At 49.1% G+C, this 13,253-nt stretch overlaps 1 protein-coding gene across 1 annotated transcript in view; it reads right to left on the minus strand.

Annotated features, from left to right (window-relative positions):
• Positions 1–13,253, minus strand: part of RAB26 (RAB26, member RAS oncogene family) — a 268,463-nt gene that overhangs the window by 1,347 nt on the left and 253,863 nt on the right. The window contains 3 exon segments of the mRNA XM_032230182.1: positions 759–835; positions 1,597–1,653; positions 1,889–1,954. Coding sequence (XP_032086073.1) covers positions 759–835; positions 1,597–1,653; positions 1,889–1,954 — 200 coding nt within the window.

Here is a 13,253-nt window from a genome sequence, read left to right on the forward strand (position 1 = left end):
AAGAAGCATCCTGAATAATGAGGAGCGAACTTTCTATAATCTTCTCCACTGTCCTCAACACTCTCTGTAGGGACTTTCTATCTGAGGTGCTTCTGCCATCAAACCAAACAGGATGCAGTTTGAAGTCTGGCCCAAAGCTACCCAGCTAGCTTTCATGCCTAAAGCAGGACTAGAACTCCTAGTCCCCTCGTTTCTAGCCTGGCGCCTTAACCACTAGGCCAAACTCATCTCATAGGTTGCAGTTACCCTTATCCAGACAGATTTCATGTCTCTTGTCTGCTTTGCTCCACATGTCTCTTCATCTCCCAGAATTTCTGATAGAACCTTTTCCCCCTCCGAAATGGTGGTGCCATGCTTGGCTGCACTCTCAAGAGTGTTTCTGGAATAACTTTATACCATCTAGCATCAACCTTGTTAACTCTCAAAGCTTTTCTATTATGTATTCCAAAATAGACCGTTATCTATGTGTATATATGTATAGACGCATGTATATGCGTCTATATGCATATGTCTCTCTCTGTCTCTCTCCCTCTCTCTCTCTCCCATCTCTCTTTCTGAATTTCATTTTTTAATGTGTTCCAGTATATTCACAGAAAAAAGTGACAATGAAACTTATCCTATCCTTTCTTATATGTTAAGGGACCCTGCACTCCCTTTCTACTACTTATTCTGCCAAATGTCAGCAAACAATGTTCTTGGGAGCTGTGTGTTGGCGATGGATTTGCACTTGATGGGAAAATGGAAATGAAGGGACTTACTTGGCGATGGCCATGAACGCTAAGTCCACATTCAATCCGCTCTTGGCGCTGGTCTCCATAAACGGCACCCCGTATTCCTGCACCAAAGAAACAAGGCATTGGGGGCTCATTGTTTTCCTTTCCTTCTCAGATTGGGCATGGACAATCCCACACGGATTCTGTGGTTCCGTGTCAGAGTTGCCCTCTGCATGTATGCTATCCTAGAGAGGCTGCCTCAAGAGGTCCCTGGGGTGGAAGTACCTTTGGTACATTACCGCAGTCCAGAGATGCTGCATAAAATTGAATCCTACGATCCTAGGGTTGGGTGGGACCCTGTAGGTCTTCTAGCCCAACCTGCTGCCTTTCGCAGGAGTCCTCCTACCATCGCATGGACAGAGTGATGGACTCTAAGAAGCCGGAAGTTCCACTGAATAGAGCTAATTCTTTCAATGGAAGTCATCCTGTGATTTTTGTCTCTTGGCTGCACGAAAACGGAAAACAGATTGTCATATTTAAGAGAATTGCTTAAGCAGGAGCCGGCAGTGTGCGGCAGCAGCCAAAAAGGCAAATACAATCCTTGGTTGTATAAACAAAGACCGAGGCAAGACCGAATGCAGTCTGCCACCCCTGCAAATGCAGAATGAGCACAATTATCTGCATAATTATCTCCAATTTCTTGTAAAGTTTTGATCTCTTCCAGCTGGGCATAGTGCGTAATTTTGCTTGGCATCTTTCCCTGTAATTTTCTATAACAAGGTGAAGCAGAAGAGATTAGTTATTGTGGAAGCAGATGCAACTTTTTGATGCTCTCCTGGAGCCAAATTGCCCGTAATTTTAATAACGAGGGTGCCCAACGTACCTTTGCTAATTTCTCCCCATCTTCTCTTTTCACCACTCGGTCTTGGGTTGAATCCACCTAAGTGCAACAAGAAACATCAATGTTTGCAGCAAGAGCAGTGCATTCTGCTCGGATAACACCAGTCCCATCACTTGGGAGCTTGGTTGGACCAAACCAAGGTATGAGGTGGATGCGTGTTTTATTTCTTCCTGTGCAAAGCGTCTCTAGCTTCCTCTGCCCTCTTCCCTTCTTAAACAGCTTCTATGTCCAAAACAGATGCAGTCCAACATCAGGCAGTAAGTCAAACACTCACCTTGTTTCCCAGCAACATAAGGACCACGTCTTGCTTTGCATATTCGTGGATTTCTGTCAGCCAAGCCTAGAAAGAAACAGGATAATCAGAGGTCACAAGAGCAACATTTGGAAGATACCGAGATATTTTCCAAAAGTTATTATTTCCAGAGCTATTGTAAAGAATTGCCTCTCCTCTTTCCTCAAGAGAGCACAACTATTGAAACAGGCATTATTTCCAAAGGAAACTTTTATTGGGAGAAAGTGATAGCAAGGAAAGCAAGGCAGGATCTGAAGTTCTCACTCAAAAACTGTTATGTTAAACATTGCAGAAAACTATGCCCAGTCTGAGGCGAGCCAATCCACAGGTGCGAAGTTGTGAGAACTTGAGCTGAGAAAGGTGATAAGAAGTTGTTTTCAGGTGCCGTTTTGCCCATTCCCTCATAGCTGAGACCAAGCAGATGGCCCTAGGCAATTCCCCCCCCGCCCTTTCCCAAGAAGGTACATCAAAGTGACAGGAAGACCTGATACAGGAAAGAAGTTGCAAAGGAGCATCGAAGCCTCACCCCATGGTAGTGGTAGTGTCCCAATAAGGATCTTAGGGACCTGAAAGATATTTCAAGAAATCATACAACAGGAAAAGCTCTCCTGGTGTCTGCAGTCTTCATTTATTAACACAGGTGACTTGCAACAACAATTGAGAGCAGGATTTCAGTCTCTAAGCAATGTCATCCTTGTGAGTCATCATGTGACTGAACCCAATTTCACAGCCATTTTTTACCATAGTCGTTAAGAAAATCACTGCAGTCATTAAGTGAAGACAAAATATCACATGTGACTGGAGGAATGAAACAGTGGTTGTGCTTGTTTCTGTTGTTATTATTATCACAAGCCCCAGCATAAGATTTTTCAGTATAAAAGTCTTGCTTGCTATTGTGCTATATCACGTTTTGTTTCTAGTATGGTTTCGGGCACATGATGGTGCTAAAGAGTCAATAACTGTGGTGGGAAAGAAATAATCAGCATTTGCTTCAAACAGAAGTTCCGATTCCTATCATTAAAAGTGGATTTGTATCTATACAAACTTTCAAAACTTGGGAGAAGTATCATGCACAATAACAAAGTGTATGGGTGGAGTAAACAGATTTGCAGTTCTCCATTTTTAATCTCTCTTTGGGGAAGAAACCTGTGGATAAGCAATGTGTGATTGTTTAGAACCTCTCAGAAGCTAATGTCAAAAATCCTCTAGCACAGCATCATATAATTGGCCATCAAGTCTTGCATTAAAATCTCGAAAAGAGAAGCCCTCATTTCCTCAAGTGGTCTCCTTTTCTGTCAATCAACCCTGTCGTCCTCAAGTTTCATCAAAAACCCCAATCTATGTTTCCTCAATTTAGCAGGATTTGAAAACTCATCGCAAGGAAGAAGCATCATAGAAGCAACTCCCAAACCCCAACCAACCAACCACGTTATAGCACTTAGCAATAGCAATATCCCTTAAACCTATATACTGCTTCACAATAAGCACTCTCTAAGTCTCTGATGGCGAACCTATGGCATTCTTGACTGAAATGGCCCATGGAGCCATGTCGTCTGGCACGTGCAGCATCGCCCGTTCCTCTTCCGGGTTTCTAGCGTGCATGTGCACACAACAATCAGCTGGACTTTCTGCATGCACCAATGCTAGAAACTAGAAGGTTTGAGGTTTGACCTCCATAGTTTCTAGCCCAAACCAGGTCCCCAGGTTTAAAAGTGCGGGAGGGGGTTGGAGGCCCCAGGTTGCCAGACTGAATTCCTGAATAGACGGGATGCAATCTATCCAGGGTGGTCCGCAGGCGCCTGCCCATCAACATCTCCGCGGGGCTTTTCTGTGTCAGGGGGCAAGGTGTGGAGTGCTGTGCCAATAAGTAAGCATCCACCCTTGCCTGCCAGTCTCCACGGTTTAGACGGCCCAAAGCCTCCTTGGCAGATCTAACCGCCCTTTCCGCTCGGCCATTGCTGGCCGGGTGGTAAGGGGCAACCAGCGCGTGGCGGACCCCTTGCTCGGCCAGGTATGTTTGGAACGTTGTGGACGTGAATTGCGGCCCGTTGTCGGACACTACTGTGTCCGGCAACCCGTGGGTTGCGAACAATCGTCGCAAGGCTCGCACAGTACTGTCAGATGTGGTGGAGTGCATGAGCAATACTTCCACCCATCGAGAGTACGCGTCCACAACTATAAGGAAAGTCTGGCCGTGAAAGGGGCCAGCGAAATCTATATGTATTCTAGACCAGGGACCCCGAGGCATCTCCCATTCCCGGGAGGGAGAGGAAGGAGGAGATGGTCGGGACTGCTGGCAGGTTTCGCATTTGGCGACCCAGGCTTCGATCTCTGCATCTAAACCTGGCCACCAAACGAAACTGCGAGCAAGGGCCTTCATTCTGCTTACTCCGGGGTGACTTTCATGGAGGCGTTGCAGAATCTGTTGTCGGAGGACCGTTGGGATGACCACACGGTCGCCCCACAGTAGGCAGCCTGAATGTATAGAAAGCTCCCACTGTCTGTTCTTGAAGTGCTTGAACTGAGGTGGTAACTCACCCGCAGGCCAGCCTCTCAGGACCCAGTTCAATAGCTGTGACAGTGTGGGGTCAGACCGAGAGTAGGCGGCCACATCGGTAGAAGTCAATGGCAATTCTAACTGAGCAATTGCCAGAACAGAACGGCAAGGAACCGCTTGATCTTCCGTGTCCGGAAGAGGGCAGCGACTAAGGGCATCTGCATGCCCTATTTGCTTGCCCGGACGGTAGCACAGGGCGTAAGAATACGCCGCTAAGAACTCCGTCCAGCGGGTCATCCTTGGGGACAGGATAGGAGGGGTCGGTCTATCACCAGCCAGTAGCCCAAGGAGTGGCTTATGGTCTGTGAATAGGGTGAAGTGCCGCCCGTATAGGTAGTCGTGAAACTTTTTGATTCCAGACACTGCAGCCAGAGCCTCCTTGTCAATCTGGCTGTAGTTCCTCTCAGCCGAGGACAGTGTTCTGGAATAAAAAGCTATGGGGGCTTCTGAGCCGTTGGGCAGGACGTGACTCAGAACAGCCCCCAAACCGACGGGGGAGGCATCACATGCTAGAGTCAGGGGCATCTTGTCGCTATATTGCACTAAGACTGCCTCTGACGTCAGCAGGGATTTGACAGCCGCGAACGCATGCGCTTCACGGCTGCCCCATTGCCAAGGCGCGGATCGGTCGAGCAACCGATGTAGTGGCTCGGCTAGTGATGCCTTGTGAGGGATGAAAGGCGCGTAGAAATTTAGAAGCCCCAGGAACGATTGGAGCTGCGCCTTTGTAGTAGGAGTGGGAGCGTTCCTGATAGCTGCCAATTTAGAAGGGGTAGGATGAATTCCCTGGGCATCAATTGTGAAGCCCAGGAAGTCCACTTGGGGCACAGCAAAGAAACATTTGCTGCGTTTAAATTTAAGACCCGCGCCCCTGAAACGGTCGAGGACTTTCCTCAGTACTTTGATGAGGTCTGAGCGGCTGTCAGCAGCGATCAGGACGTCATCAAAGTAAGGTACCACTCCAGGGAGCCCATGGAGCAGACGTTCCATGAGGCTCTGGAAAATCCCCGGGGCAACGGAAACGCCGAATTGAAGGCGGCGACAACGGAAAGCCCCCCGGTGGGTGACGATGGTTTGGGCAGCTGCCGCATCGTCATCCACAGGGAGTTGCTGGTAGGCCTGCGCCATATCCAGTTTAGCGAAAATACGGCCCTGCCCCAAGGAGTGGAGCAGGTGCTGTACAACAGGGACTGGATAGGGGTTTGCCTGAAGGCCAAGGTTGATGGTCGACTTATAGTCGGCGCAGATCCTAATGGAGCCGTCGGCCTTCACCGCAATCACAATGGGGGTCTCCCAAGGTGAGTGGTCGACGGGCTCCAGTATGCCCTGCGCCACGAGCTTATCGAGCTCAGCTTCAACCTTTGGCCTTAATGCAAAGGGCACCCTGCGGGCCTTCAGTCTGATTGGTGCAACCTGGGGGTCCAAGCTAAGGGATATGGGGCTTCCTTTGTAATGGCCTAGCTGGCCATCAAAAATATCAGCGTAGTCTGACAAGACTGCTGCTATGTCTGGGGGCGTGTCCGCAGTAGAATGAATCCCCTGAAGGGAGATACCCAAGGGAGAAAACCATTCTAACCCCAGAATTGCTGGTAAGGGTTTCTGAACAATTAAAGCAGGTAAAACAGCGCAAAACTTGCCATAAGAAACCCTCAAGGCATATGAACCAAGGATAGAGATATGGGAGCCTTGATAGTCTGTTAAAATTGCGTTAAGGGGTGACAAGTGACAACGTTTCACGTGGGGGCACAACATAGAAAAAGTGTCCCATGAAAGAAGGGATTTTGATGAGCCGGAGTCCACTTCCATCTGACACGGCTTCCCTTCAATCAGTATTTTAATATTGACTTTGTCCGTACCCTGTGAGGATGAGTTGATGGAGGTGTCATGCAGGGACGAAGAAGCTTGATTGATGTTAAAGCATTCGTCTTGACGCTGAGCAGGTTTCCGCTGTTGCGAGCTCTTCGGCGGGGGTGGAGGAGGACCATATGGAGGAGGTGGCTCGATTGCTGCAGAAGGAGTAGGAAGTGAGGCTTTGCAGACATGGGCTAAATGTCCTTTCTTTCCGCAGCGGCGGCAAACCGCTGCCTTGAAGGGGCAATTAGCCCGGGCATGCGCTCCGCCACAGCCAATGCAAGCAGAGGAGTTTGAAGGGAAACGGCTGATGGCTTGATTCTGTCGAGGCTGCTGACGGCGGGGTTGTGCCCCGAGTCTATCTACCTGAAGTTGTTGTAGATAGTCAGGCAGGGGGGCTAGCTCATCAATTAGATTTGTAATGTAAGTTGGCTGCTGGAGCGGAGGAGGCGTTGGAACGGTTGAGGCTTGAGTGGCAGGTAACCCTCCAGCAACTGTCATCTGCGCGAGGTAGCGTTCTATTTCGTTGGACGATGAATCTGCCAACTCCGCAGCGCGAGCCTCGTCTATGGCATAGGCTAATGTGACCTTAGGCTTGCCCAAAAGTCTACGCCTGAGAAAAATATCCTTTAGGCCACAGACGAATTGCTCTGCGAGATTTGCCTCCAGATCTGGGAACTCACACTGTGCTGCAGCAACTCTCAAGGCTTGCAAAAATTGATTGACCGTTTCTGCAGGCTTTTGGACTCGCCTGCGGTAAGCGAAGCGTCTGGCTATTTGAGAGGGAGTAGGTGCGTAGTATGCCTGCAGTCCGTCTGTTAGTTCTTGCCAGGTGAGGTCGTACACTGCTCTTGGGGCGGCAAAAGACCTTGCGGTGGCAAACATTTCCGGACCGCAAGCCGTAAGGAAGAATCCACATTTCCTCGCTTGAGAATGACCCTGACGGTTGTTAGCGATTAAAAAGCATTCAAACCGTTCAAGAAATGCCTCCCAGGTTTCACCTCCAACCCCAAAAGGGGCAAACGTTGGCATTCCGGCCATGGCAGTTGGTTGGAGTGTAGACGATGTGACTAGAAGTGGCAGTTGATTTCTTTTTCTTCTGGTTACAGGTCCCCAGTCCTCGTCGCCAGTATTGTATCTTCAGGAATGAGACAGAGGCTCGTGTCCGGTAACTCTGTAACCAATTTATTTTAACACAACTTGTAACAGTAACAGGAAACAACCAGGCAGGGTGCTGGTTTAACAATGTAGCAACAGAAGGATGATCTGTGTAGAGAGAGGCAGCGAAGCAGCTCCAGCTGGACTGGAGAGTTCGTCTGCTCTGGTGCTGAACAACTGACAGTTTGAACGAGTCTGCCTTTTATAGTTCCGCAGACTCGCGCGCCTGACAGCCCGGCAACTGACAGGCGCGTCTGATTGGCTAAGACGCGCCTGGCTGCTGCCGAGCTGTCATTCGTAACAGCGAGGACTAACTTTAACTATACAACAGTTTGAGGTTTATTCGATTTATATGCTGCCCTTCTCCCAAGGATTCAGGGCGGCGCACAACATTAAAAGAAAAACATGCTACAAAAGTTAAAAAGAAATTAAATAGGATATCCCCAAACTCAATTAAAATTAACAGTGACACATTTTTTTAAAAAGAATTCAAATTAAAATTAACAATAATCAATACTTTGATTTGTTTTGTTCAGGCCAGGCTGGCTTGCTGGAAAAGCCAACTTTTTAGGGTGCGTTGGAAGGACCGGAGGTTGGGGATTATATGAAGCTCCGGGGGCAGCTCATTTCAGAGGGAAGGCGCTCCCACAGAGAAGGCTCTCCCCCTGGGGGTCACCAGTCAACATTGTTTGGCCGATGGCACCCTGAGGAGGCCAACCCTGTGGGATCGCACTGGACGATGGGAGGCTACCGGTGGCAGTAGGTGGTCTCGCAGGTACCCTGGGCCTAAGCCATGGAGCACTTTAAAGGTCATAATTAGTACCTTGAATCGCACCCGGAAGACAACCAGCAACTAGTGCAGGCCGCCTAAAAGGGGTGTAACATGGGAGTACCTGGGTGCCCCCATGACAACCCGCGCAGCCGCATTCTGGACCAGTTGAAGCTTCCGGGTGCTCTTCAAGGGCAGCCCCATGCAGAGAGTGTTACAGTAGTCCAGGCGAGAAAGGACGAGGGCATGGGTGACTGTGCACAGAGCATCCCGATCCAGAAAGGGGCGCAACTGACGTACCAGGCGAACCTGGTAAAAAGCCCCCCTGGTCACGGTCATCAGGTGTTCTTCTAAACTAAGCCATGTATCTAGGAGGATGCCCAGATTGCGGGCGCTCTCTGAGGGGGCTAAAATTTCTCCCCCTCTCATCAAAGATGGAACAAGATGCACAAATCGGGATGACGGAAACCACAGCCACTCCGTCTTGGAGGGATTAAGCTTGAGCCTGTTCCTCCCCATCCAGATCCACACAGCCTCCAGGAATTGGCACATCACGTCGAGGGCATCGTTTGGGTGGTTTGGGGTAGAGATGAAAAGTTGGGTATCATCAGCATATTGATGATACCATACCCCAAAACCACGGATGATCTCACCCAGTGGTTTCATATATATGTTGAACAGGAGGGGTGAGAGAACCGACCCCTGGGGCACCCCACAAGTGACGCGCCTCGGGGTCGATCCCTGCCCTCCAAGAGAAGAGAAGAGCTGGCCTTCCATTTTCTGACGTGAGCATGTGCGCTGGTCAGCTGATCCAAGCATGCACATGTGCGGCAGTAATCAGAAGACTGGCTGGCTGGCCCGCATGTGCATGCCGAAAACCAAAAGTTCATTTTCCGGCCGCGCATACCCCTTGGAGCACTCCTGTTTCGGCACTCGGTGTCAAAAAGGTTTGTCATCACTGCTCTAAGTGGTTTAGCATATTTTCCCCAACAATCTGGGTGTTAAGAGTCGAATTAATGTCAGGATTCCAAGTAACAGTCCCAATGAAATCAAAACTCTGAGGCCTGGAGTTTCCTCAAAGTCAGGTATTTACAAAGTAAGTATTTATTAGGAATGCCATATTGGCACAGCTGGTGAAAACCCGATTCTTAAGGGTCCGAGGTTTTCCCCACCCAAATCAAAACCCAAAGTTCTTGCTTTTTGTTCACACGTCCATCACATGGTCCAATCAGGTCACAGTCCTTTGGCCCATGCCTTCCAAACACCTGGTAGGGATGTCCTTGGCTCCCATGGAAAAGGATGTTATTTTGGCTGCAATTCCCCCAGTTATCTCTATCTCCCCCTTTATGTTCCCACAACAGCAACCGGCTTTGCTGTGGCAGCCCTGAAGATTTCCATAATGTTTCCAGGGCTGACACTGGGTCCTTTTACCGACCTCGGAAGGATGGAAGGTTAAGTCAACCTTGAGCTGATCAGAATCGAACTGCTGGCTATGGACAGAGTCAGCCTGCATTCTAACCACTGCGTCACCAGGGTTCTTGGATATGGCTACGTAACATACAAACCAATCCTCCTTGGTCACTTAATGTGGAAGTTCACAGTTCAAAAGACTCCATGAATGATAGCAATACAAATTGTGGTCCGTCAAAGATGGCCAATTCACACATCTCCCTCTCCTCTACTTAATGGTGCAGCCATTCCCCCGCTCCTCCGCAGCTGAGTTGCTACCCATCAAGAAAAATTAGCAAATTACCGATGTGAAAGTTATCACCAGAAAGGACGTCAGAGGATGCCCGATTGTTATCACAATATAGATGCTGACCTTAATGGTCCTTGACATTCTCCCCCTATGGCAGCTTCTGAGCTTCAACCCTTCAGTTCATCTTCTTCCTGTGCTTCATCGCAAAACACGGTTTCTGAAATCTCAGACTTATGGAGGGAAAAGGGAGTGGAGAAGCCCCAAATCAGAAGCACTTCCAGTCCATCTCGTTCAAGAGAACATTAAAGAGTTCAGCAGAGAAGAACTTAAAAAGCAGGCAAACCGTCCAGAAGAATCCTGGAATGGCCCCTGGGATTCATCCTAAAGGGAAAAGAGGGTAGCTTCTCTCGCAGTTCACCCCTTGCCAGAACAACAGTAAATACCACCTCTGATTGGCCCTCCCCCCATCTATTTTCTGCCTCCCAAGTCCCAGCTAATCGGGAGCGAATGGGGATTTTGCAGTATCCTTCCCCTGTCATGCCCACCAAGCCACGCACACCAAGCCACACCCACAGAACCGGTAGTAAAATGTTTCGAATCCCACCACTGTATAAAACTATGCGCGGACTTGGGGGCCATCAGAAACCACAGAATACCGTAAGTGTAGTGTTGGCAGAATAAGATTTATCAAATCCTCCCAGATTTAGCAGGTGTTTTGAGATGTTCCACCCAACCCTAAAACCGACACTTAGCCTGACCAGCTAGTCTTTTTTTGGGGGGGGTTTCATACCTGGGGGTGTCAAAGTGTGAACGGTCTGAGCTTTTCACTCAGAAGGAGGACAATAATATACCCATCAAAATGCTTTTTCATCCGTGTCTCTGACTCTCTTTGAAAAATGTACAAGTAGAGAGAGCATTCCAGGCCTCGGTGTGTCAGAATTATGTTTTTTTGTGTTCTTCCTGAGTTTTATTGAATTAGAATTGCACATTCTATTGCTATTACTCATCTATGGGAGTGGAATGGTGATGGGATATAAATAAAAACGTAAATCTTTTTCTTCCTTAAAGGAGAGTCCAGTGAGTGAGCACATGGGCACATAGCCAGCACATTTGTTCTCAATGTGTTCCATACAGTTTTAGGAGCAAGTATGCACTTGTCTCAACCTTACAACTGGAAGGTGTGTGGACTTCAATTCCTAGAATTCCCCAGCCAGCTTTGGGAGTTGAAGTCCACACACATTCCAGTTGCAAGGTTGAGAAACACCAAGGCAAAGAAATGATATAAAGACTCCAGCCTGTGCTGTCCATCGACTCTTGGCTGGGGAATTCTGGGAGTTGAAGTGCAGACATGTTAAAATCGCCAAGATTGTGAAACAGTGCCCTGAAACCAAGAGCTTTGGATTTTTATTGCCGCCCCTTTCCTCCTCCGTGCAACCAGGAGCAAAGCAAGGAGACTTAATCCAACAAAAAAGAGCTACTGCCAACTGTTAAGCGGAGCCGGCTTATTTCCTCTGTGCAATAATGACTGTAATTAGGGGGCATTAGTTCCATTTGCAATTTAATTTCTATGTAATATACTACAAGACTGGGAGCAATTAGGGCTCCATTGTTAACTTCCTCCCTCGCATCTTCCCCCAAATATAGAAATGGATTGGAAAGAAAATGAAGGAAAATGATCTCCTGGAGAAGCAGAGGCAGACATTCGGAGTGTCAAAAATGTCAAGATCAAAGCAGGGGCATTGGATGGCCCAGGAGAAGCCATGTTGGCAGTGAGCCTGGCCTCATCATCAATCTTGGCCAGAAGGAAGGCCTGCCAGATGTGGAACTATCCCACCGCAACCTCTTGAACATCTGCCCCATTCCAGAAAGGAGCTGCCTTTCATTTGCCGTCCTACAGCAAGAACTTTGTTTTATAATGTTAATGTTTTAATCCTGCCATTGTTTTATTCTGCTACTTATGGTATTGTGAGGCAGTTTGGTATAGTGGTTAAGGTGCTAGCCTAGAAACCAGGAGAGTGGGAGTTCTAGTCATGCCTTAGGGACAAAAACTGGCTAGGTGCAATGGTGGGTTGCGGCCGGCATTGCTGCCAGTTCGCTTCATCTGCGCTTTGCGTCGGTGCTGCTTGCTTCACTTGCCCATGTGTGCACCCACCGCGCATTGCTTGCACATAAACAATTGCCATTAAATTCTTCTGCACATACACAGAACATTATAAAATTACTAAAAAAACATGCTGGCAACGGCATAGGTGACTTGGGAACCAGTTCGGGGGCATGGCCAGCCTGCCGTCCCTACTGGTTCGGCAATCCAATTTCCACTACCGGTTTGCTTGAACCGGTGCAAACCGGTAGCAACCCACCTCTGGCTAGGTGACTTTCCAAGCCGAGTGGCTGAGTGCCCACAGCAGACCCACTGCCAGCCGGCTGCTTTGGGTCTGGCCAAGCCTTCCGTGCAGACCACAGCTGTGAAGGGCTTTGCAGGAGTGCTTCATTCCATGAAAGAGCCCTTCTGACCCTGAACCCCTGGGGGCTGAGGCTGCACCCACCCACCTGGCTGCGGCCTGCTGATCTGTGCAGCCGAGGCTCTTGCCCAGATGGTCCCAGAGGACGTGGGTGCAGAGCAGGGGTGGGTTGCTGCTGGCATTACTGCCGGTTCGGAGCGTGAAAAAGTTTTGTGCATTTATTTATTTGCAAATGTGCCTATGTGCACATTTGCAAATAAATAGGTCTGTGCATGAGCAAAATGTTAACAAATGGAAAGAAATTAAATTTACGCAATGAAAATTGTTCTGCGCATGCACAGAACTGAAAATCAAGATGTCGGCACCGTAGGAGAACCAGTTTGGAGGTGTGGCAGGCCTCGGTCACTGCCGGTTCCAGCGATCCAGGTCAACAAACTACTATCGGTTCAGCCAAACCAGTCCGAACCAGTAGGAACCCACCACTGGTGCAGAGTGAGTCTTGCAAAACGGAGTGTCAGAGTGGCCAGCAACAGCACTGACTTCCATGGTGAGGAGCTCACAGGGGTTGCTGCCACCTGGAGGGGGTGCCCAGCCAAGACATCCACCACCAGTTTGGCCATGGTGGCCACAGGATGGAGCAGTGGCCATCGGGTGGAACAGTCTCCTGCTCTCCCCACTCTGGCAGAGTGGCCATGGGCAGGCATGGAGCCAAGCACCCTCCCTTTTGGGAGTGGCAGGGTGCTGTTCTGCCCCCTGGAAGGCGCACCTGGCAGTGAGGAGCGGCCCGGTTTCCCGCACACAACAACCGCAACATCCCCCGCCTCCCAGGAGAAATCCTTTTGAAAAAGCAC

This window comes from Thamnophis elegans, chromosome 14 (assembly GCF_009769535.1).
Source record: "Thamnophis elegans isolate rThaEle1 chromosome 14, rThaEle1.pri, whole genome shotgun sequence".
Lineage (NCBI taxonomy): Eukaryota > Metazoa > Chordata > Lepidosauria > Squamata > Colubridae > Thamnophis > Thamnophis elegans.